Here is a 24,155-nt window from a genome sequence, read left to right as displayed (position 1 = left end):
TTAATTTGATGTAGTCCCAGCTGTTTATCTTTGCCTTCACTATCACTGCTTTGGGTGATGTGTCTGTAAAGATGTCTTTGATGTGCATATCACGTAGTGTTTCGCCTATATTTCCTTCTATAATATTTTATGGTTTCAGGTCTTATGTCTAGTTCTTTAATCCATTTTGAGTTGATTTTTGTGTATGGTGTGAGGTGGTGGTCAAGCTTCATTCTTTTGCATGTAGCGACCCAGTTTTCCCAGCACCATTTATTGAACAAACTTTCTTTGCTCCAATGCATATTCTTTGCTCCTTTGTCAAAGATTAGTTGACCATAAATCTGTGGGTTTATTTCTGGATTTTCTATTCGATTCCATTGGTCTGTATGTCTGTTCTTGTTCCAATACCATGCAGTTTTGATGATTATGGCTTTGTAGTATAGTTTGAAGTCTGGGAGTCTGATGCCTCCATTCCCTTCTTTTTTTTTCAGGAGAGCTTTGGCTATTCGGGTTTTGGTGATTCCATATGAATTTCATCAATAATTGTTCTATTTCTTTGAAGAATGACATTGAAATTTTGATTGGAATAGCATTGAATCTGTATATTGCTTTTGGTAGGATGGCCATTTTAATAATGTTTATTCTTCCAATCCATGAGCAGGGGATGTCTCTCCATTTCTTTGTGTCTTCTTCTATTTCTTTTAACAGTGTTTTATAGTTTTCTTTGTATAGGTCCTTTACCTCTTTTGTTAGATTTATTCCCAAATATTTGATTTTTTTTGTTTCAATAACAAAAGGGATGTTCTTTTTGATTTCTTCTTCTTCAGATTTATTGTTTGTGTATAGGAAGGCTACTGACTTTTGCGTGTTGATTTTGTATCCTGCCACTTTACTGAACTGATTGATGAGTTGAATTAGCTTTTCTGTGGAGTTTTTGGGGTTCTCTATGTATAATATCATATCGTCTGCAAATAGTGATAGTTTGACTTCTTCTTTTCCTATTTGGATTCCTTGGATGTCTTTCTCTTGTCTTATTGCCCTGGCTAGGACTTCCAGTATTATATTGAAAAGCAATGGTGAGAGTGGACATCCTTGTCTTGTTCCAGATCTTAATGGAATTGCTTTCAGCTTTTCACCATTGAGAATGATACTGGCTGTTGGCTTGTCATAGATGGCCTTTATGATGTTGAGGTATGTTCCTTGTATCCCCAGAATTTCAAGGGCTTTTATCATGAATGGGTGTTGCACTTTGTCGAAAGCTTTCTCAGCATCTATTGATATTATCATATGGTTTTTATATTTCTTTTTGTTGATGTGTTGGATAACGTTGATTGATTTTCGGATGTTAAACCATCCTTGTGCCCCTGGAATGAATCCAACTTGGTCGTGGTGAATTATCTTATGGATACATTGTTGGATTCTGATAGCTAAAATTTTATTGAGGATTTTTGCATCAGTGTTCATTAGGGAGATTGGCCTGTAGTTTTCCTTTTTTGTGTTGTCCTTGTTCGGTTTTGGTATTAGTGTAATGTTGGCTTCATAAAACGTGTTTGGTATTGTCCCTTCCTTCTCAATTTTTTGGAAGAGTTTGTGAAGGATAGGCACTAATTCGTCTCTGAATGTTTGGTAGAATTCATTTGTAAATCCATCAGGTCCTGGGCTTTTGTTTTTGGGGAGGTTTTTTATTACCATTTCAATTTCGCTAATTGTAATTGGTCTGTTTAGGTGTTCTATTTCTTCTTTATCTAGCTTTGGGTGATTGTAGAGTTGTAGGAATTTGTCCATCTCCTCTAGATTGTTAAACTTGTTTCCATATAACTGTTCATAGTAGTTACTGATTATTCTTTTGATTTCTGCTGTGTCCGTTGTGATTTCTCCTCTTTCATTGATGATCCTGTTTATTTGTGCTTTCTCCCTTTTTTCCTTTGTGAGCCTGGCTAGGGGTTTGTCTATTTTATTGATTTTTTCAAAAAACCAGCTCTTGGTTTCATTGATCTTTTGGATTGTTTTTTTAGTTTCAATTTCATTTATTTCTGCTTTGGTTTTTATTATTTCTTTTCTTCTACTGGTTTTGGGGTTTTTTTGTTGTTCTTTTTCTAGATCTTTGAGCTTCGAGATGAGGTTGTTTCTTTGCGTTCTTTCTTGTTTCTTGATGTGAGCTTCTATTGCTATATATTTTCCTCTTATTACTGCTTTTGCTGCATCCCATACATTTAGGATATTAGTGTCCTCCTTGTCGTTCAATTCAAAAAATTTTTTAATTTCTTCTTTGATCTCCTCATTAGTCCAATAGTCTTCCAGTAGTGTGGTTTTTAATCTCCATGAGGTAGGAAAGTTCCTTGCCTTCTTTTTATGGTTTATTTCTAGTTTGATGCCTTCATGGTCAGAAAAGATGGTTGATATGATTTCAATCTTGGTGTATCTGTTGATGTTTGTCTTGTGCCCCAGTATGTGATCGATCCTGGAGAATGATCCGTGTGCGCTTGAGAAAAATGTGTACTCCGTTTTTTTGGGTTTAGTGTTCTATAGATGTCTGTTAAGCCTAATTGCTCTAGGTCCTTATTTAGAGCTTTGGTTTCTTTACTTATTTTTTGTCTTGTTGATCTATCCATTGTTGATAGTGGTGTGTTGAAGTCTCCCACTACGTATGTGTTTTCTCTGATGTCTGTTTTCAGAGAGGACAACAGTTGTCTGATATATTTTGGTGCTCCTTCGTTTGGTGAGTATATGTTAATGAGTGTTATTTCTTCTTGAAGTATTGTCCCCTTGATCATAATGTAGTGACCATTGGGGTCTCTTTTTATCTTTTTGAGTTTGAAATCTGTTTTATCTGATATAAGTATAGCTGTTCCTGCTTTCTTTTTTGGTCCATTTGCTTGTAGGATTGTTTTCCATCCTTTAACTTTGAGCCTATTCTTATCTTTTGTAGCTAAATGTGTTTCCTGGAGACAGCAAAAGGTTGGGTTTTGTTTCTTAATCCAGGCTGCCACTCTGTGTCTTTTTATTGAAGAGTTTAGTCCATTTACATTTAGAGTTAATATTGATATGTTAACATCTGTATTTGCCATTGTGTTTGTCTTTCCTTTGATTTTATTTATTTATTCTTTTAATAACTTTTTTTTTTTTTTTTTTGGCCTTCTTTCATTGTTATTCGTCCCTCTGAGGTTCTGGCTTTAGGACTCCTTGTAGTATTTTTGGAGTGGGGGTTTAGTTGCAATGAAATTCCGGAGTTTCTGTTTGTCTGGGAAGGTCCATATTCTTTCTTCAAAGAGGAAGGAGAGCTTTGCGGGATAGAGTATTCTTGGTTGGCATCTGTTTTCTTGGAGTCTGTTGACTATGTCCCTCCACTCTCTCCTTGCCCGTAATGTTTCTTCGGAGAAGTCTGATGTCAGCCTGATTGGTTTTCCTTTGAATGTTATCTGTTTCTTCCCTCTTGCCAGCTTCATTATTTTTTCCTTGTCCTGGATTCTTGGGAGCTTTACTATTATGTGTCTTGCTGTATTTTTCCTTTCGTCGTGGAAGTTTGGTGTTCTTCTTGCTTCTTGTATATCAATTTTCAGCTCCTTCTTCACATTTGGGAAGTTCTCTTCAATTATCTCTTTGAATATTTTCTCTGTTCCTACATCTCTCTCCTCTCCTTCTGGTATTCCTATAACTCTTATATTTCCTTTCCTCATGGAGTCAGATAGTTCCCGAAGTCTTTCTTCGTTCTTTTTCCTTCGTACTTCTCTTTCCTTTTCTGTTTTGGTTCTTTTTATTTCTGTGTCTTCAAGATTACTTATTCGTTCTTCCATTTCATCTATTCTGCTTTCATTGCTTTCCCAGAATTCTTTAGTTCTTCCATTAATTCTTTGATCTCCTGCATTTCTTTTACTTCCCTCTTTAGGGACTCAATTTCTTTCTTCTGACCATTGTTTTCCCTCTCTAGGGACTCAATTGCATTCTTCTGATCGTTGATTATTTTTCCCTTATCATTGTTTTCCTTTATGACTTCTGTCAGTTTTTTAATCACGGCAATTTTAAATTCTCTTTCTGGAAGGCTCAGAAATTCTTCCAAGTTATTGTCTTTGCAATCTGGGGGCTGGCTTTCTTTTTGTGGTGTGCTTTTTCTCTGGAGAGTTGCTAGGTTGCGTGTGGTTCTTCTCCTCCCTACTGTCTGTTTTCTAATTTGCCGTATGCGTTGGGACACTGTGTTGTTGGGACTGGCCGGCATCTTGGGTGGGCTTCTCTGTTCCCCTCTGGTTCTTCCAGGAGTCATCTGTCAGTTTCAAGCAGCCTTTAATGGAGAAAGGTCCCTGTTCTAAAATGCCGATGTGGGGACACACTCCCCTGTGCGCCTGGTCTGCCCCGGCGGTGGGTTCCTGCTCCCCTCTGGGCTTGGACTGCAGGCCAGAGGGGGTCTGGCGTGGGCGAACTTCCTCCGCTCACCTCTGGCTCCTGAGGAAGCCTTCTGCAGGTAGTCTTTACTGAAGAAATGTCCCTGTTCTAAAATGGTGATGTGGGACACACTCCCTGCGTGTCTGGTCTCAGGCACACTCTTCTGCGCGCCTGGTCTGCCCCGGCTGTGGGTGCTCGCTCTCCCTGTGGGCTCAGACTACTTGTTCGGAAGGAGCCAGGTGTGGGCTAACTCCCCAGCTGGCCACTAGCTCCTTCAGTAGCCTGTGCTGGGGTCAAGTCGCTAGGTGGCGCCAGAGATCTCTCCTAGAGCCCTTGGGGAGCTGATTTTCCACCCCGTGGGACAGGGAGCAGAGCGGGGATGGTAGGGTACACCTCAACGGCTTTGGGGTGCTGTGTCTGCCTTGTGCCCCACCGTCGTGGGGAACCCACGCCCCTAATTTCGTGCCCCGGGTCTCCGTTCCAAAGCCCTCAGTTCCAGGACGCGGGCTGTAGCCCAGATCAGTGGCGCGGGAATGGCGCCTTTTGAATCCCGCTCCCCTGCCTGGGCGCCTTGTTCCTGCTCACTCAGGGAGGGCCTCCGCCGTCTCCCCGCAAGCCTAGGTCGCAGGCGCGGGGACCTGGGCAGCTGCGATCCGGTCTGGATCAGCGCCACTTTCCGCGCAAGCTTACCGGGCGGCCGGCCGGGGCTGTGTGCTGGTGCTGGTCTCCTCCTGGGGGGCGGGGCTCTCTTTAATGGCGCCTGGAGCTCACCTCCGCGGCGGATCCTGCAGGGTTCGCCTCAGCTCCCGTTCACGGGGTGTGGTGGCTGCAATAGTTCCTTTCCACTCACAGTCCCGCTTGCTGCGTCCGTTTTTCTTGTTGGCCGTTTTGGTTTGTTGTTTCCTCCTCTCTGCCGGTCGGAGAGTGCCGCCTCTGTGGGCGGGGGAGGGGAGCAGGGTTCTGCGCTTCCCTCCCTTCTCGTCCTCTTTTATGGCAACTTTCTTCTTCGGGCAGTTTGCTGGAGTCGTCCGTTTATCTTCCGTGTCCCAGTTCTCACTGGGACCTGCCGCTTTTCCTCCCTATTAACTTTTTTTAATGGGAGATCTTACTCGCAGCGTCTCCTCGCCGCCATGTTGCTCAAAGCCTCCTCAATAAATAAATCTTAAAAAAAAGAAAAGAAAAAAAGAATTTGGCTCATCCTGACACTCAAGGAGTCACTTACTCCTTTTCCAAACATGCGTACTTCTTACAACTTTTTTTTTTAATTTTTATATTCCTCATTTTTTATATTCCACAATTTTTATATTTTTATATTCCACAATTTTATATTCCTCAATTTTTGTATTTCACAACACAATTGCACCCCCCCTTATTTTGTCCCCAATCTCTCCTTTCCCTGCCACCCTCCCCCCACCCCATAGTTTGTCTCTGGTTCATAGTTGTTTGTTGATTTTGATTTTTTCTTTCTTATTCTTTTTCCTGGTCCCTTATTTACGTTTTCTAGATTCCTGCTATGAGTGAGACCATCCAGTATTTTTCTTTTTCTTTCTGGCTTATTTCACTGAGCATGATCCCTTCCAGCTCCATCCATGGTGCTGCAAATTGCATGAATTTATCTTTTTTGATTGCTGAGTAATATTCCGTGGTGTATATGTACCACATCTTCTTGACCCAGTCATCTATTTTTGGGCATTTGGGTTGTTTCCAAAGCTTAGCTATTGTAAACAGTGCTGCTATAAATATTGGGGTGCAGGTGCCCTTTGGAATTAATGTTTCTGTGTCCTTTGGGTAAATACCTAGGAGTGGAATTGCTGGATCATATGGAAGCTCTATCTTTAGTAGGTTGAGGAATCTCCACATGGCTTTCCATAGTGGTTGGACCGGTTTGCACTCCCACCAGTAGTGCAGGAAATTTCCTTTTTCTCCACACCCTCGCCAACATTTGTTGTTGCTAGTTTTTTTTAATATGTGCCATTCTCACTGGTGTAAGATGGTATCTCACTGTAGTTTTGATTTGCATTTCCCTGATTACAAGTGATATTGAACATTTTTTCATATGCCTGTTGGCCATTTGCATTTCCTCTTCAGAGAAGTTTCTTTTTAGCTCTTCTGCCCATTTTTTGACTGGATTATTTTCTTTGTTTTTGTTGAGTCTCATCAGCTCTTTGTAGATTTTTGTGATCAGTCCTTAATCATTAGTGTTGTGTGCAAAAATTTTCTCCCAGTCGGCGGGGTTTCTCTTTGTTTTGGTTATTGTCTCTTTTGCTGTGCAGAAGCTCTTTAATTTGATGTCGCCACCATTATATGGTGTTTTGTTAGGATAGCAAATCCAGTCTGAGCTGAACTCCTGGCATAGGACTAGACACTGAAGGCATGGAGGTAGTTAAGATGTGGGCCCTGCCTTTGAGGAATTTACCACCTACTGGGACATTCATATGGCAGTGTTCTCATTGCTGTATCATCACTGCTTCTGTGGTCAGCAGTGTTAGAGAGAGCTCACCTTCCCCATAGCCTGTCTGGTGTGAAATAGTTTGAAAATGTCACCAAATGAAACTATTTCTTGATTTTATTTGCCAAACTAGTAAAGTTGAATGCTTTTTTTCATATATGCTTATTGGGTATTTTTAACCCTAGAAGAAAATAACCAAGTTTTGTTATGGTGGAACTAACTAGGTCACTTCCTAGCTATGACACCCTGGAAGGCAAATTTCTTTTCCTGACTGAGTCTCTAGTTTCTTACCTGTAAAATGGGGAAAATGAAATAGGTTAGATAGGATTTTTCTGAGGTATTACATATAAAGGCAACATAGTAGGTTTACAATAAATGATGCCTCTTTAAGTCTCCCATCTCTATCCAGTGCCTGCCACAGGACTCAGTAAATGTTTGTAAAGAATATGATTCTATGTATTTTGTGTATGTGTTTAAAGGGGCTATAGATAGATGCTCACACAGACCCATCTGTCTTAAGAAGAGTGATTTGACTTACATCAGTATTCAACAGGAGTGGCTGAGCACACATGCGTGACTCTTCTTGGGTTACCACATTCCCTGCTAGGCAGATGTCCATTATAATGAAATGTAAAAGGGAAAAAATAATAATAAAGGCAGAGGAGTGTAATGTTATGGCTTGATTTGACAGGGCCTCCTGCTACTTCAGCTGCCAGTGCCAGGCATAGAACAGATTAATCTGTATTCCAACACACCACTGCTGAAGTCAAGATCGATCTAATTAGGGTATTTTAAACATCCTGTTTGCATCTAGAGTCTTACCAGAAAGCAGGATGTCTGTCCATCTGGGGTAGCTTAGGGAAAGGTGATCAGCAAGATTCAGCAGTAAAGTGAAGACGGTTTTAATTTTAAAATTGAGAGAAGAACACTGTTGTATGATTTCCTTAAAACAAAGGAACTAATGGCCTCAGATGTTACATGGAAACAAAGGCAGCTCTGCAGTGTGGCCTTGAATTTTAAAGTGGCCCTACAAAATCTTACCACGACATGGGCTGATGGTTAAAGTACAACCACCATCCATGCTAAGAATAGAACTCTTACTGACTCATATCTTTCTTAACCATTTGGGCTATTGTGAGTCAAGTGTAGGCTCTGAAGCTGGGAGAGCAGAGCGGCCTTGAACTCATTCCCCAGCCTGCCAGGCTAGTGCAGTGTCTAACCACCAGGCCATTGGGATGGGATGTTGGTTAGGTTCCAGTAGTTGGTAGGTTCCACTTTTTATATATTTATCCATGATCTTCACCCCTCCCCCACCTTTCCAACCTCATTACCTTTCATCCTCCCTCTGGTGTCTGTACCCCCTTGTGCCCTGTAATTAATTATCCTGTGGCTATAAAACTCATGAAGGAGGAAAAGGCTTTTTTTTTTTTTTTCTCTACAGATCATGTGTTGTGTTTTCTTGCAAGATCGAAAGGCAAATGATAGTCATAGCCAAGTACATATATTTTTATTAAAAAGTAGGACCATCTCTGCTTAGATGCCTTGTCCTTCAGCTTACTAGTAAATAGCCACTGCCCACCTGGCTAAGGATCTCTCAGAATCTTGTATTTGGCTTTATAGGCAGCCACAGATAAGCACTTTAATTTATTGTGGGATTAAAGAGTCTGAGTGAAGTTGGCCTTGCTTCGTTTTAGGGTTAGAACAAATCTTGAATTACAGGAAATAGCTCTACTGGCTGAGAAAGTCAAGTGGTCTAAGTGCCTGTTTTTCTCAGCAGGGGTAGTTAGGATGACCCAGGCAGACTGGAGCATGTGGGCAGCATGCAGGATGAAGGTGATCTGTGACAGGTGCAGAGGTATGTACCTACTGTGCACATACCTCATTTGCTACAAGGAATTTAGTAGGTGGAAATGGCAGCCCATTTTATAAATAAGAAAACAAAAATTCAAAGATTAAACAATATGCCCTTCAGTTAGTTTAACTAGCTAGTGTCAGAGGCACTATTTAAATCCAAATTTGCCTGATACTAAAACCCTACATAACATTAATTATTTCACTTGTTGGCATTTCTGGAGCAGGCCCCATGAATTAGTCCTCTCAATATAAACATGTCTTTCTGAGTAGTAGGACACTGATAGACCTGTCTATGGGTAGATAGTCCGATGTTAAGCTATGGGAGTTTGGACCATACTTCTTTGAGGTTAAGGATAGGAAATCCTAGTACTTGTCATTCTTTGCAGAAACAGTGCATACTCCAAGAAACTGGCTGGAGTGACTGCCACAATCTGGTTGTGCCATCCTGCAAAGACCTGATCTGAAAATACTAGGTCAAGGCTTCTTAACCAAGATACTGTCCCTTAGAGAGGGGTACAGTCTGAAACCCCATGGTAATGTAGCATTTGTGTATATATTTTGGAGGAGATAGCATTGTCTTAAGTTTTGTCAGGTTCTCAAGTGTCATGATTTAAAAAAAGAAAAGAAATTCCAGATCATCTGGCAATCTTGCCCACACAGTTACTTTTGATGCACAGTAAGTCACATCCCTTATCAGGACTTACATTTCTATACTTGAAACCTCAGAGGAGTTGAGCCAAACATTTCTAATTCTCCTTCTAGTTCTAAAAATTAGAACTCTGACTGCCCCTACAAATCAAATCTTTAGCATATACCCAGGGGTCTAACCCATTGCTGATTGTCCTTGAGAGGCCCTGATTTAAGCTGGGGAAGAGTGGGCCAGAACCACACCCCTGGGCAGTGTCACTAGTTGAGGGTCTGAAGCAGCCTGTTACCTTGCTATGAACAGGGCACCCAGTGGGTAGGGACTCACACTGGCATGATTTTAATACTGGTTCTGAAACACTCCTCCAACACCCCTTCTGCCCTACCTACTGACTTGAAAATGTAGATTTGTTGGGCCTTTCCCTCTCTGGAACCTTGTAGATTCTGGGCGGGGCGGGGGTGGGGGGCTTGTTTTCTGCTTTTCCTGGGCCCTGCCTTTAAGGTTGTTCTGTGCAATGGGAGCCACCAGATCCACTGTCTGTGTTGACAGTTCCATAGTTATCCTTCACCTCCATTTTATCCTGTCGAAATAACAGAGCAGCTGAGTAGTGTTGGCCAGAAGATAAACCTGTTATCTCCCCTGCTCTCTGTGCCAGCAGCTCTTTCCATCTCCTTGGTGCATGAAAAATTGACATCACCTTGGGCTGAAATCTGTTCCTAGGGAAGCTACATTTATTAGTAGCTAATGAAACTCTGTGTGTGTGTGTGTCTGTGTGTGTGTGTGTGTGTGTGTCTGTGTGTGTGTCTGTGTGATAAAACTTGGGGGTGGCTGAAGTGTTTTCCTATCTGGCAAGCACAGCCAGACTACCACCAACCAACCATAACAACCAGAGACGGATGGAAGGCGTCTCCTAAGATTGACATCTCTCTCTTCATTTAAAATCCCAAACTAACAGGTAAATGTTATTTGTTCTTAGTATATCACAGCAGTGAGTCAAGGTATTTCCTGCTCCAAGCGGGATGAGCTATGGAAATGCATGCTAATATGATCTAATGCCAAAAAAGATGATTCTTAATGTATTTAACATTTTTGTCTTTAAAAATTACAGCTTCTTGGTACCTTTTCTGTGCTACCAGCTCCTGTCTTGTTGCAGTATATAAAAAACATTCTCTTGCAACTCTTTCTCATCCATCATAATCAGCAAGATTAGAAGGGAAAATTACTGAGAAATTCTATTTTAGTATTTGTGGAAATGCCTAAAACCCATAGTCTCTTCTTTATCTGGATTCTGGTAGAAATCAATCTGGAAAGAGTCATTCAATAAAAGAGAAGAGAGGGGTTGTTATTCATGTCTTGTTCCATATGGCTTTTTGCTTCATATTACTCTCATTAAAACTTTTTTTTTTCTTTAATCCACATTTACATAGTTCCCGTCTTTAGGATACAGTGAGCCCCACATGAGGCAAACCTTTAGGCTTTGCATAGTTAAGTTTCTGTCTCTTTTTTTTTGTTCCTTCTTGAAAAGCTTGATGATTACCTTTCATATGTGGGAAGCATATAACATAGTAGGAAAAGTTTGCAGTTTGGAGTCAGACAATTTAGGTTCAAATCTAATCTCCCAGCACTTATTCAAGGACATGACTTTACGCACATTCATTAACCTCTCTGAACCATGGATCCTACATAAAAACAGTATCTTTCTTTGTTGTTCTTATTAATTGTAGTCACCATAATTTCCCATCATCATATCACCCATGAACTAGCAACATAAGAACAGTATCTTTCTTATAGCTTAGTTGTAAGGATTCAATGTAAAACGTGTGCAGACTCAAATAAACCAACTGTCATAGATACATAATAAAAATGGTGACAGTTATTGTTGTACCCTACTTACTTTCAAATAGGAATTTGAAGTAGCTTACAGCAAAACAATGTGGTAGTACTAAATCTTAGCTTTGAATAAGAATTTGTCAAAAGATAAATGTGAAGCCAAGGAAAATATTTACAACACAAATGACAAAAGGATAATATTCTTAATTTACAAATAGTAGCTAGAAATCGAAATTGACAAAAGAAAAGACTGGACAAAAAAGCAGTACAAATGGTCAGTAAACATAGCAGAAAAGGTACTTAATGTTAGTCATAATAAGAACAAAGCCATGCTAATCAAAGGAGGGTCCCATTTTTCCCATAGCAGGTTATGATTTCTACACTGAATATCCAATCTGAGGATATAGAAAGAAGAAAGATACTTTTATAACATTTATATAATTAACACTTCCACTCATCTATATCTGTGTATGTGTATATGTATGTATACATGTATATGTATGTTTGTGTATATGTAGGCACATACACACTGAGAATGGAAGTATAATTTGTACAACCATTTTAGATAACAATTTGTCAGTGTCTTTCAACATTTTCTATGTCAATATCTTTTGACTCATCGATTCTACTGCTAGGAATGCACCATGAGAAGACACGTGCAAAGGTGTGCCAAAACATATGTCTACAATGTTCAGGCAGCATTATTTCTAACAGCAAAAAAAAAAAAAAAAAAAAAAAAAAACCCACATTGGAAACCATCTACAATTATACCCATGATTGGGATGTAGTTAAATTACAGTAACTAAGTTCAGTAGAATTCTAGATAGCCATTTAAGAAAAAAAGGAGTATGCAGACATGGAAAGGGTGTGTGTGTGTGTGTGTGTGTGTGTGTGTGTGTGTGTTTAGTTTTTTTCCCACTTCTGGACATGTACACAAGATACTCTATAGTTCTCCCTCCTACCCCGGGAAAGAGGAAACAGGCAATGAGAGGAGTATGAGAAAAGAAAATAGATATATAATTCGGCCCTTTGAACCTTTCCATGTAATTTGGTTTTTACCATGTGAAGCTATTGTTTTAATTTTAGAATCCATTGGTGGAAGATGGAGGGAATCAACAGTAAAGCAATAAAAAAAAAATGGCTTCCTGTGATTGATAAACTGATCTTTGAGTGAGCTTCCTAATTTCCAAGGCAAAGATGGAACCCTGATACGAAGCACAAACATTTCATTAGGGATGAGAAACCTTTTCCTGTTCCTGATCTCTGAAAGGACTGGTCTAAATTCAGTTCTCATCTTCTCTCTCCCCATCTTGAAATTCATTGGTAGCTCCTAATCACTTTCCTTCAAGATCCAGCCTTTGCCCACGTGACCCACATCCTCTCTCCCAGTTGTGATATCCCATCCAAATTGGCCTTTGCATATATTGACCCTTTTTGCCTAGAATGTTCTCTCCTCTACCTAGTTGTTGACCTGGCTATTGGTGTTTTTATTTTTCAAGATTTTCTGTTGCTTATTACCTCTAATGAAAATTTTTCAAAGTCAGATATCCCTCTTCCATGTTCCCCAAGTCCCTTATGCCTATTTTACTAACGGAATTTGTCATAGTGAACTATACTCATTGTTCTCTTTTTCCCACTAAATAAGGAGTTTCTTGAGGTTAGAGATACTGTGTTGTTTTTGGCTTGAGAAACTGGAGAACCTGGTTGCCATAAACTAGATGGAAAAGAATGAGGAAAAGATCAGGAACTTGGTTTGGACATGTTCAATTAAAGGACCTGTTAGACAATCATGGGGAGCAAGCAGGTGGACAGTTGAGTGCATGAGTCTGTGTTTGAAGAACAGGGCTGACCTATCGACACAAGTTAGGGAATTGTCAGCATGTAAATGGTTTTTAAAGTCATGGGACTAGATGGGATCTCTAGGGAAGTGAGCATAGATAGACATGTAAGCCTTAAGACTGAATAAACTCCAGCGTAAGAGATTGGAGGTAAAAAGGAGGAAGAAAACAATACAAATATACCTGTGGTACAATAGGAATACTTACATGTGTCTTTAATAGTCCATTGACAGTTTTTGAGAACTGAAGATAATATTGGCATATGAGGATGCCAATATTTCAGTTAATTTTCAAATAGAATGTTGTCTACCCGGTGGGTATTTTATTTCAAAATAAACTTTACTCTGCCATTTCTCCATGAGTAGACTTCTACCTACTTTTCAAGGTCATCATTCTTGATTTGAAAAATTTTTTGAAAGTAAAGAATCTCTTTGCAGTTGAAGCCTATAATATACACCTTTCAATTACCCACTTCTCCCCAAGGTAGGAGAATAAATAGTGGCTCATAATAGAAATCCACAGGCTTTGTGAACTCAAAAAGCATTGTTACCATTTTTGAAGTATGTACTGTCCAGCTGCCTTTAAACATGAAATGGGGGGAGGCGGTTAACTGTGGCAGAATGTCAGTGATAACCCTGAGACCCTATCACAGTTCTCATTGAATTCTGAAATATTTATTTGTGAATGGTATAAGTCAATTTGAGAATATGCTAGAGTGTGTCCTGTTTGTTCATCTCATGATTGGGATTCATACTCTATTCATGGGTTATTTATGTAAATGGAGGATTAGTGTAAGGTTCTGTCGTGGACAATAAAAATCTATTTCAGACAGAAGAGAAATTCTAATTTCATTTTGATTCACTTGCTCAAGTTGTCCTTGAGGCTATCATCCCTTTTGAATGTTTCTTGTGCTGTATGAGAAGATCAGTTCGGTTTTCCAATGACACAATTTAGGTTCTTGTCTTATTAATCAATAGCAGCAGTCAGGGAAGGCCTACTTACTCCCCCTTCAGTAGAACCAGGCCATACTTGAAGAGATAATAATTACTGCTCTGATCACAGTGTGTTCTCTTTTCTCCTTCCCACCCCAGAGCATGTCTGTTCGATCCTGGCTTCCCTCCTGCGAAACCTGAGGGGGCAGCAGCGAACCCGGCTTCTGAATAAATTTACTGAAAATGACAGTGAGAAGGTGGGTGCCAGTTGGACTATAAGGATGGGACCAGGGGGCAGGCGTAGAGCTCTTTACCCGAGACGTAGTCCGAGCAATGCTGGGTAGAGTGTTCCTCCCCGAAAATATCTTCTCCAGCAGCTGGACCCCATTGCTTTGCATCTCAGAAGTTTTTCTAATTACTTTGCTTCTCATCTTCAAATGTACAACATCTTAGGGTGTTGCTGACTAGTACTTTAAGGGGACTTTTAGACCCACAAGAATATATTATAATGAAACTGTGGTGGTATTTCGCGGGGTGGGAGGAAATGTTGAGCAATAAATGTAGTAAAGTGATTAATAGTTTAGGCTTTGTTTGGATTTAGACATCTGAATTTGAACCTGGTTTTTCTACTTTTGAGATATGTGCCACTCTAAGCCTCATTTTCCCTGCCTATAGAGACTGTAATGTACGTTTTTAACAGTAATAAGAACTGCCATTCATTATAACTACTGTGAACTGGGTAATATAGCAACTCCCCTTCACTATTGCATATATGTTTACAACACTATGGGTATATCCTTTTGTAGCTTTCCTTCATGTTTATATATAAGGAAATTAAAGCTTACAAACATTAGGTGACTTGTGCAAGATCAAACCAGTAAAAGAAATAGAGCTGGGACTTGAACTCAGGCTCCCTGAGTTTAGAAAGCCTGTGTATTTTATCACACTAGCTGTAAACAGGTCATTCTGGATGAGTAAAATCAAGGACCAAAACCCCCTTTATAACTTAGGATAATTTCTTTTCTGGTAGGACTGAAATTTTTTCCTGCTTTGGAGAGAGAGATGAGATTCTTTGAGCCTACCTCAGACCATTTTTTTCTACCCTCAGTAGCAGTGCAGTGTAAAGAGGACATTAGTTTAGGACAGGGAACATCGTAGCAATCATGTCACCTGGTGACATCATTTAACATCTGTGCTTCAGTTTCCTCATCTTTAAAATTGAGGTTGCACTCTATCATCCCTGACTACCTTGTTAGGTTTTTTAAGGTTGAAAGAAATAGACACGAAAATACAGTGGGTTCTACAGGTCATCGCTGTTATCCAGAGAAAGTTTGGGCAGTCTTCCTAGACTGTCTGATGCTGTGTTGAAGCAACATCTGCTATTAATATCAGCTCCCAGGTGAAAACCAGGGTTGCCAAAAACTAGGTGTTGCCAACCTAGTAAAAAAGATATTCTAGGCTGGTTTCACAGTTCTCCTTCGATCTTTTAGAAGTCTTAGGGAAAAATGAAACTTTTTCAAACTCACTGAGTGTTCCTCAGGCCATAATTGAAGCATGACTTTTGCTAAGTTTAAAGCTGATTTTTAAGTTATTGCTGAGCGAAAGGCCTTTTTTAAAAGTTGCTGAAGGAGTTTTTCTTGCACTCTCTTCTGACTCAAAAGCAGCTAAAGAGATTTTACTCAGACCTTTTTAAAAAAAAAGATCAGCTCTGGGGCAGAATCTGAACATGAAAGGTTTCAGTTTGAAAAGAGAAATTCTATAAAGTTCTAAGTGAATATCAAGTATGTAACTTCAGGCTCCTCTTTGCAAGAAGGGACTTGAATTTTTTATTTGTTTGTTTGTTTTTAACAACTTGAATTCATGGGAGTCTTAGAAGGGCTTGGAATGAATCTCCTTTTGGGAACAGACCACTGTTCCAACTGCATCTATCCTAAGTGCCTGCTTTGTTCTGCCCAGCCTTTTGATCCATTCCTGGTGTGTTCCTAAGCAAAGCTCACATTGCATGTAAGAAGTGGTAGAGTGTGTCTCCCTTTGTAAGGAATGACAATGAGATGAATAGGATCTCTACTGTTCTCCTGCGTTGGCATTCTCTTTCCTTCTTACTCACTTCTGTGAAATTATCTCTCTTTCAGGTTGACAGACTGATGGAGCTGCATTTTAAATACCTGGATGCAATGCAGGTGGCCGACAAGAAGATTGAAGGGGAAAAACATGTACGTTTCCCTCCCGGTCTTTTGCCAACTATTGCCTTGTACTTAATTTGGGTCCCTTGTGTACCTTCTGTCTCCCCACAGGATAGGCACAGGCTTCGGTGCCGTCTGCATGCCTGTGCCACCACCTACTATGTTGGAAGAGCAACACAGAGTCTGCCAGTGGTTCTCACTGCTCTTCTGACAGGAGAGAGGGAGGAGGTATATAATTGACCAGGTCTGGCCCTGGATCAGGAGGCTGGGTGATAGTACAAGCACCCTTGACAAGAGCTTGTCCTCGAAAATTGGCCAAAGCACAGGGTGTGACTTGGCATCATGTTGGCCGTGTGTGTCTTGGTACATACTCTTGCTGGCTTATGTGGTCCTAGGGGAGCATTTGAAGGAAGGGTGATCACACGATATAAGAGTGAAGAGGAAACGAGGTCATTGAATCCAGTTCCCCATTTTCAGAGGAAAAAAGCAGAGCTCTGGAGAAAGGAAGCTCAGCTACATTACAGCAAAACCTGTAGGCTCAGAATGGCTGGTGCTGAGGTGCTCATGCTGATGGTTGCTGAGGGAAAGGAAACCTGCTGAATTTTTTTTTGAGCAACTGTCCTTTCAATGGTGGTATCTTGCCTTCTGTATTTTTTGTCAGCTTCTCTTTTGTTTGCCATCTCAGGCCTCTGTAGCTTTCTCCTCCATCTTCATCAGGGCCAGTTTTCATGTCTGTTATTTAATGTCTGATTTACATTCTCTTCTCCACAAGACATTCCACAGTCTTTGGTCACATTGCAAAATGATGCTTCTCTTGCCTTTTTTCCAAGTCTGTAGTAAACTAGACCCCATTTTCCTTGTGATCTTGATTGCTGTATGTATCACTCCATTCTCCTTTCACTCTTTTTGCCCTAAGATACACTTGAAGGCTTTAGAACCTTAGTGGTTCTGGGACCACCCTCCCTTCTGCGTTAGGGCATCGGCTGTGGCAGAACTGTGTGCACTGGGAATTATACTAGCTTTTTCCCTGAAGCTTGCCTCAGGCCAGGGTGAGAGACAGCTTGGGGGGAGACTGACCCTGTTGTCTGTGCCCTGTTTCTCTTCACCCCTTCTTATCCACCCCTCCCCTTTCACAAAATACACTCTTATTTATGAATCCCAGCAGACAGAGAACTATTTTTTATTCTGGTGATTTTCCTATGCTCTCTAAGCCTAGTAAGTCCTCAGATGTTTGTTGATTGATTGAATTGATTGACTGGGACTTTCTTCTTTTATGCAGTGATACTACTACAAGATAAAAGCCATGACTCTAAATTCTGAACTTGAGATACTAGCATGTTCCACACACAGTCCTTTCATTCCATACACCCCATACCCTTTATTTTGTTCTTTGATTAAACTTTCCTTCTCTTCACAGTAACTTGTACATGAGGGACACTTTGCAATTGTTAAAGTGCCAGAGTAATATATTATTTCTCTTTGTCTGAATGATAATTAGAAACAAATTGAAATTTTCCCTAGACTTCTATAGAGAAACAGGCATGAAACAAATAGTGCTCCAGCTCTGATGGAACCCCCATGTTATCTGCAGAGATTTTCAGTGGTAGAGGAGCACCTGGGAGTCAGGGGACTGAGAATCTCAGTGTAGGCACCACCTTCATATCACTGCCCAGCCCGACGTGTCACCACGCCATGTCGCCTTCATTCTTTGCTTCTGTGCAGTATTGACAGACCCTCTCGGAGGTCTCTTCCAGCTCAGTGTTCTCCCGCAGGTTCCGGTGAACAACTGTGGATGGCTCTGCCATTTGGAGGTATGGGTTAAAGGAGAAATATGTGGTTAATCAGTGAGTAAGTTGTCTTTATAGAGAAGCAGCAGCCTAGTAGAAAAGTATGGATGAGGCACGGAGTCACAGAAGCCAGATTTGAATTCCAGTTCTGTCACTTCTTGGTTCTGAAACCTTAGACAAATGAGTTGACTCTTTAAGCTTTGCTTTTCTCATCTGTGAAATGGGAATAGCAACACCTCCCATTTGGGGTTATTGTGAAGGCTAAGCATAAAGTATATAAATCACCTTGCTCAGTTAGTCATAATTGCTAGCTTTCCCTTGCTTCCTTTGGAATTGTGTGTAACTTTTAAGTAAGACAGTTAGTCTTTACTGGAAACATCCTTTCTAGATGTCCCAGACAGTCACCCTAGCAGACGAGAGTGTTGGCACCATCAGGTGCTTCAGTTGAGGTGAAGCTGGAAGACAGGGTGTTTGTTTGTTTATTTGTATGTTTGTTTGTTTGTTTGTTTTGTGGGAGACCAAATATACTCTTGGGCACCAGGGAGTAGCTTGCATGTGGCCATTAGGAAATTTGGCCCTCTTCCCACCAGATTATTTATTATCAGCATTGAAGAGGGTGTGAAATTGATTAGCACTGATGGAGAGTAATCGCTGCAGCCACTTTCCCCAGCATTCAGAGAGCTGTGTGCCACAGGCACTGGGGCCCCTGCCATTTCCTGACAAACATCTGTCTCCTTGATGCCAAGGCCGTTTTGCTGGGCACTGGCAAACATTCCAAGGCCATTAGTGCTCAGCAGACTCAGTTGCTCAGAGAGACAGGGCAGGGTGGGAGGTGAGGGATGCATTTGTGAGCGGTGTTCTCTGCCAGCACTCAGGCTCCATCCTGGCAGCTGAAGCCACTTCACAGGTGTAAAGTGACTTGGAACAAAGCAGCCTCTCTCACCTCTCCTTCATGCTGTCTTCTGCTTAAGTCGTGAACAATTCGTCACTCACCTCACTCTGCCTCCATTAAACTTGGATGTCCTACACCCTTGGGAACTCAGCAAATATTTGTTGATTTAAATGCTTATTTCTAAGGCATTTGATGACATTGGCTGTCAGATCAGTGATGAATAAATATCTCACATACTTCTCCAAGTCTGCAACAAAAGTTAAAAAGACCTTAGATAGCACTGTCAGGGTACTGATCCACATAACAGGATTCAGGTGTTGAGTTTCCATGTCTCAGAGCCCCCATCTTCCCTGTAAACTTTAGATTTCCATGGACCGAGTGCAAGTCTCCATGGTTTGCAGTTGACCAAGATTTCCTGGAGAGAACCATTTGGCAAATGTTTCTCAGGCTTCTGCTCTGTGCAGAGTCCTGGACCTTACATTGATTGGCAGGGGCTGTGGGTGGAGAGGTGGTTACGATGGAAGAATGGGCCCCGGAGGGTATGATGATGATGTCGTCTTTACCCAGAGTCATCCTTAGCAGCTTTGTGGGTAAGGCAGAATTTGGAACTAAACTTTATCTTTTTTTTTAAGATTATTTATTTTATAGAAGAACTGGGGTACAGGCCAGAAGCGAGGGAAGGTGAGAGAATTCACCAGAGACAGAGCGGGGAGCAGAACAGGCAGACGGACTGAAGACATTGCTGAGGGGAGCATTAGGCGAGACAGGAGAGGTCTGCTGTGCCATGTGGGTATCTCCTTGGTGACCTACCAGGAATCTAACCCACCCTGCAGAGGCTGTGGACAGCTTCACAGCGCTGTGCTCAACTCACTGTGCCACCAGGGAGGCCCTGGAGCTAAACTTTAAATGATAGAAACATACAGGATCTTTCATGGGCCAAGGGATGCCAGATTCAGTGTGGGGTGAGTGGTAAGTTAAATTCCAAAAGCAGGGGTTGTGAGAGAGAGAATGTGGGCTTTAAAGCCAGGCTTCTTTCTGGTTCTCTAACTCCAGCCTTATTTTCTCTCTTGGTGTTTTGGTGTTTGCTTCTGATGGTGTATGTCCCAATCTGGGTATTGAGGCATTACATATGGAGGGATTTGGTGACAGACTATAACACACGTGAAAACTGCTTTCACACGGCCTTGCACATAGGAGGTGGTCAGAAAACCTTCCATTTTCCTTGTTTGCATAATGACTTACATGCGGTAAATGAAGGAGCGCTACTCATAAGATAAAATTAATTTTTGGCTGTAGGTATTAACAGAGTCCTAGGTTTTCTACATTATTTCTTAGTCTCAGTTTTTATCCTAATTTTTGTTTTTTCTATGATTAACTCCATAATCAGAAATACTTAGTACAACTATGTGGACTCTGGCATAGATGCAGCAATATTCAAGGGAAAACACTCCTACTCAACAGAGTTATAGAACAAATTGATCATTTTATACACGTTTAGTTCCAATGACATTCCTGCAATAATCTGTAACTAGCAAAGACGTCCACATCTTGGGCCCTGCTTTCATGCTAACATGCAGTGTCCATGCCATCCCAGGGCCACTGTGTATCCGGACATACCCTGGGGGGTTTCTGGTTAACAAGATTTGACCTGAACTTTTAAAGGGCATGTTGTTCTTAAGACTCTCCTAGTGAACATTCGTTCTCTGTGTTCGGTAAATATCCAGGATGTTTGTCTCAGCAGATTTTACCTGACTCCCCAAACAACTCGAAGCCTAGAAAATACCTAAGTCCTTTTTAGGCAGATGTCCAGTCTTCTTGGTTCCTTCTGATTTCTATTGGTTAAATGTACAGAGACGCCTGGCTTCTGACTGTCAGAATGAGACATAATTATATAGTACTGGCAGGGCTTTTGAAGGAGGGAGGAGAGCCTTAAAGAGAGGTTTTCCTTATTTTAGTTCCTGGGAAAATTATACTCAGCAGGTTTATTCAATAAAGTATTCTCACCACATACTTTGCTCCATAATGACTTACAAATTGCATGCTAATTTTGCCACAGTTAAATTATTCCAGGCTTTATCCTGGAAACTGAAAGATGGATTCCTTATAATGAAACAGTATCTACAGGACTTGGTGTCTGAGACAGACTTCAACTATTTCCTTAGCACTTGAAACTCATTTAAAGATTTGTGCAAAGCAGGAGAAGGGGAGCAAAGCACAGAAATGAATGTGGAAGTGACCCTAAAGCACTGGGTAAGGATGTGGACAGTGCAAGTATGAGACTGCCACTGAGTCTTTGGCTAACTGTGCTGGAAGCTTCTGGGGCAAGCTTAAAAAAGAAGAGAAACCTACTGAGTTCCTCAGTAATTCTCTCAATCACTGGTTCCCAAACTTCTCGGTACAAGAATTTGCCAGAACGCAGCTTATATATCCCTTAGAAACCAGTGATGGTGGAGGAGCAGGAGGCATGAGGTTTTTTCTCTCTCCCGCTGCCCCCTCTCCTAGACACCTACAGATTCAGCCATATACCTGTTCACCTTCAGCCTCCTCCCTGCCTGTCTCTTCTCAATCACAGTCATCTTCCTCCTGTTGGAGAAGTCAGAAGACCTGATTCTGGCCCCATTCCCCTGCCATTCACCTTGAGTGTGGCCTTGAGCACTCCATTTTGCTTTTCACATCCTCACTGTCCTCTCTCAGTGCTGGTTCATGGGCTCTCCCCTGCTGGCCTCATGGGCTTGTTGTATTGTCTGGTGACATTGGGGCTATGTGCCACGGGCTCCCACACCTCTGCAGATTACATAGCCAGCTCCCACTGGGCATCATCCAGAGACTTCTCTGTATATTCTCTCTTCTCCTCCTCCCACACCAGGGCCAGTCATCAGTTTGACCAGGTCAAAAACCGGGGTATCAGGGTTTTAGTCTGCTCCCTCCTCCTCCAACAATATATCCATCTAGTAGATTTTATCTCTATGCTTATCTGTTTTTCTCTGTCATCATTACCAGAACTAGACTTGAGGCTACCATCATCTTTTTTCTTGCATTTGTACAGTACCTTCCTACCTAATTTTCTTCCCTCTCTTTGGGTTTGTCCCAATTTCATGCATAGTAACCAGAGGTTTTTCTAAAGTGAAAAGTTATGCCACACCCCTGCTTAGTCACATAACATACTGGTTCTGCGTTGACTTCAGCATAGGGTTTTAATTCCTTATCGGGCTTTGCAGAGCATTTCGCACTTTGGCTCCAGCCTGCCACTCTAGCTGCATCCCTGACCACTCTTCCCATCTCGTGATGTGCCATAGCTATTCTGTGCCACTTGTGTCTCCCCAAACTTGCGCTTTCTCAAACTTTGTATGCTTTTGCCCAGTGCTGTTTGCTCTGCCTAGAACTTCTCTGTGCTCTCTTTTCCATATTCCTTTCTTCATTTTTTTTTTTTTTTAATTTTTTTTTTTTTTTTTATAGAGGCATGCTTTATTTATTTATTTGTTTGTTTGTTTTGTTTATACATGCACTGGGTACAGTCAGAAGCGCGGGAGGGTGAGAGAATTCACCAGAGCCAGAGCGGGGAGCAGAGCAGGCAGAAGGACCGAAGGACACTGCTGAGGGGAGCAGCGGGCGGCAGGAGAGGTCTGCGCGCCATGTGGGACCCTCCTCCAGTGGCCGGGGAGCAGCCGGGGATCGAACCGGCGCCACAGAGGCTGCGGGCAGCTTCGCAACCCAGTGCTCAACCGCTGCGCCACCGGGGAGGCCCACCATATTCCTTTCTTATAACTGGCTGATTCCTCTGTGTCCTTAAGAACTTTGGCAAAAAGTCAGTCAATAAATATGTGTTGAGTGTCTACCATGTGCCACACATGCTTCTTAGTGTTGCAGTGTCAGTTCCTGTGGAAAGCCATCCCAGTGTACTGCAGCCTTGGCTCGAGATCCCAGATCTAGAGCCAGACTGCATAGACTCAAATCCTGCCTCTTAGAAGCTGCTTATTCATAGCAAGTTACTTCAACTCTGCTTCAGTTTCCTCATCAGTAAAAGGAGGAAAATATTATCTATTTTGAAGAGCTTGGGAAAGTTTAAATAATCTATATAAGTCACTTAGAATGGTTTCTAATGGAAGTACACCATAAGTGGTGGCTGTTATTGTACATTTGGGCTGCATGCTTGTCTCTCGCTCCCTCTGAATTAACACTAAGTCATCACAGCAAAGACGGATCTTACTTTCTCTGCACCCCCAACAGAATTGGCATTTTCTGGCCTTTTATTATTTTATATGTATCACAGAAGCCCGGGTTCGCTCAAGACTGGCTTTATATGTTGCCAAAATCAAATATTAAATCTTAGTGTTTTCTTTTTTAAAACAAACCTGTGGTGGAGACATGGTGGTTATGTAGCAGGAACATGAGCCCTGGGGTCAGACAGCCAAAGGTGAAATTCCAGATCTGCCACATAGCAGCTCTGTTGCTCTGGGAAGTGACTTGCCCTGTGTGCATGTTAGTTTTCATGGGAGCTTTATTAGAGGGTCACTTTGAGGATTAATGAGATTGGTTATAAACACCTGGTACATGATCACTCACTAAGGCCACCCTAGCATATGGTTTGTGGGGATACACAAGGAGGTGGGGAAAGCTCTGGCCTGAGATCCTTGTCTTATCAGAGCTGGCACCAGTCAGCTCTGCATTCACTTTCAAAAAGTTCCTTTGACTAACTCTTCAGCCTCAGTTTCTCCAGCTGAAAATTACCGCCTCTCTGATTCTTCTCTAACAGACTACCCTACTTTGGAAGTTTTGGAGAAAGGTTTGTTTTTGCTAGTGTTAGTGGCTTCCCATTTCTGCTTACCTGTTTTTCTCATAGTTTAAATTCTCCTCTTGCTTTGGAAGAAAAAGAAATTGGCCTTTTTTAAATGGTGGGGCTATCCTGCCCATGACTACAGACAGTAACTGTGACCCCTGCTGGGGTGCTGAGTCATGTCCCCTCTTATTAAGGCAAGAGGGTTTTCTATTGGCTTTATAGCAGCTTCTTTTATGACTGTCTCCTTCCATCAGTAAGGGGCAGCTCACTGACTGTCGGGGGCAGATTAGACATGGCATCCACATTCTCATTTTGGAGGCTTGCGACTTGCCTGCTGAGAGAGATGGAGGCATGTGGAAAGGTGGTGATTCCAAAGTGCTCCTGAAGACAGATTAACATTTAAAGTGAGGATGTGATGGGGGAGGGGAAGCACACGTACAGCCCTGCAGAAATGGCACCTTGACGCCACACGTATCACATCCTTGTGTATCTTTGGAGATGAATCTGTTTATTTTAGCAGCCCCCAAACAGGCTTATGCTGCTGTGAATTGCAATCTGTTCTACTTAATGCGCCATTCACTGAATTACCATCTAAGTTTTTATTCTAGCCC

The 24,155-nt window shown here is 41.6% G+C and overlaps 1 protein-coding gene across 3 annotated transcripts in view; it reads left to right on the top strand.

The window, feature by feature from the left end:
* CTNNBL1 (catenin beta like 1) overlaps positions 1-24,155 on the top strand; it is a 289,982-nt gene that overhangs the window by 246,346 nt on the left and 19,481 nt on the right. For all 3 annotated transcript variants that reach the window (XM_054696621.1, XM_054696619.1, XM_054696613.1), the window contains 2 exons: positions 14,065-14,162; positions 16,038-16,118. In XM_054696621.1, coding sequence (XP_054552596.1) covers positions 14,065-14,162; positions 16,038-16,118 — 179 coding nt within the window. The remainder of the gene's footprint in view (positions 1-14,064; positions 14,163-16,037; positions 16,119-24,155) is intronic.

Source organism: Talpa occidentalis, unplaced genomic scaffold, assembly GCF_014898055.3.
Source record: "Talpa occidentalis isolate TD23 unplaced genomic scaffold, MPIMG_talOcc4v2.1 talOcc4.10, whole genome shotgun sequence".
Lineage (NCBI taxonomy): Eukaryota > Metazoa > Chordata > Mammalia > Eulipotyphla > Talpidae > Talpa > Talpa occidentalis.
This window is presented reverse-complemented; position numbering and strand designations above follow the sequence as displayed.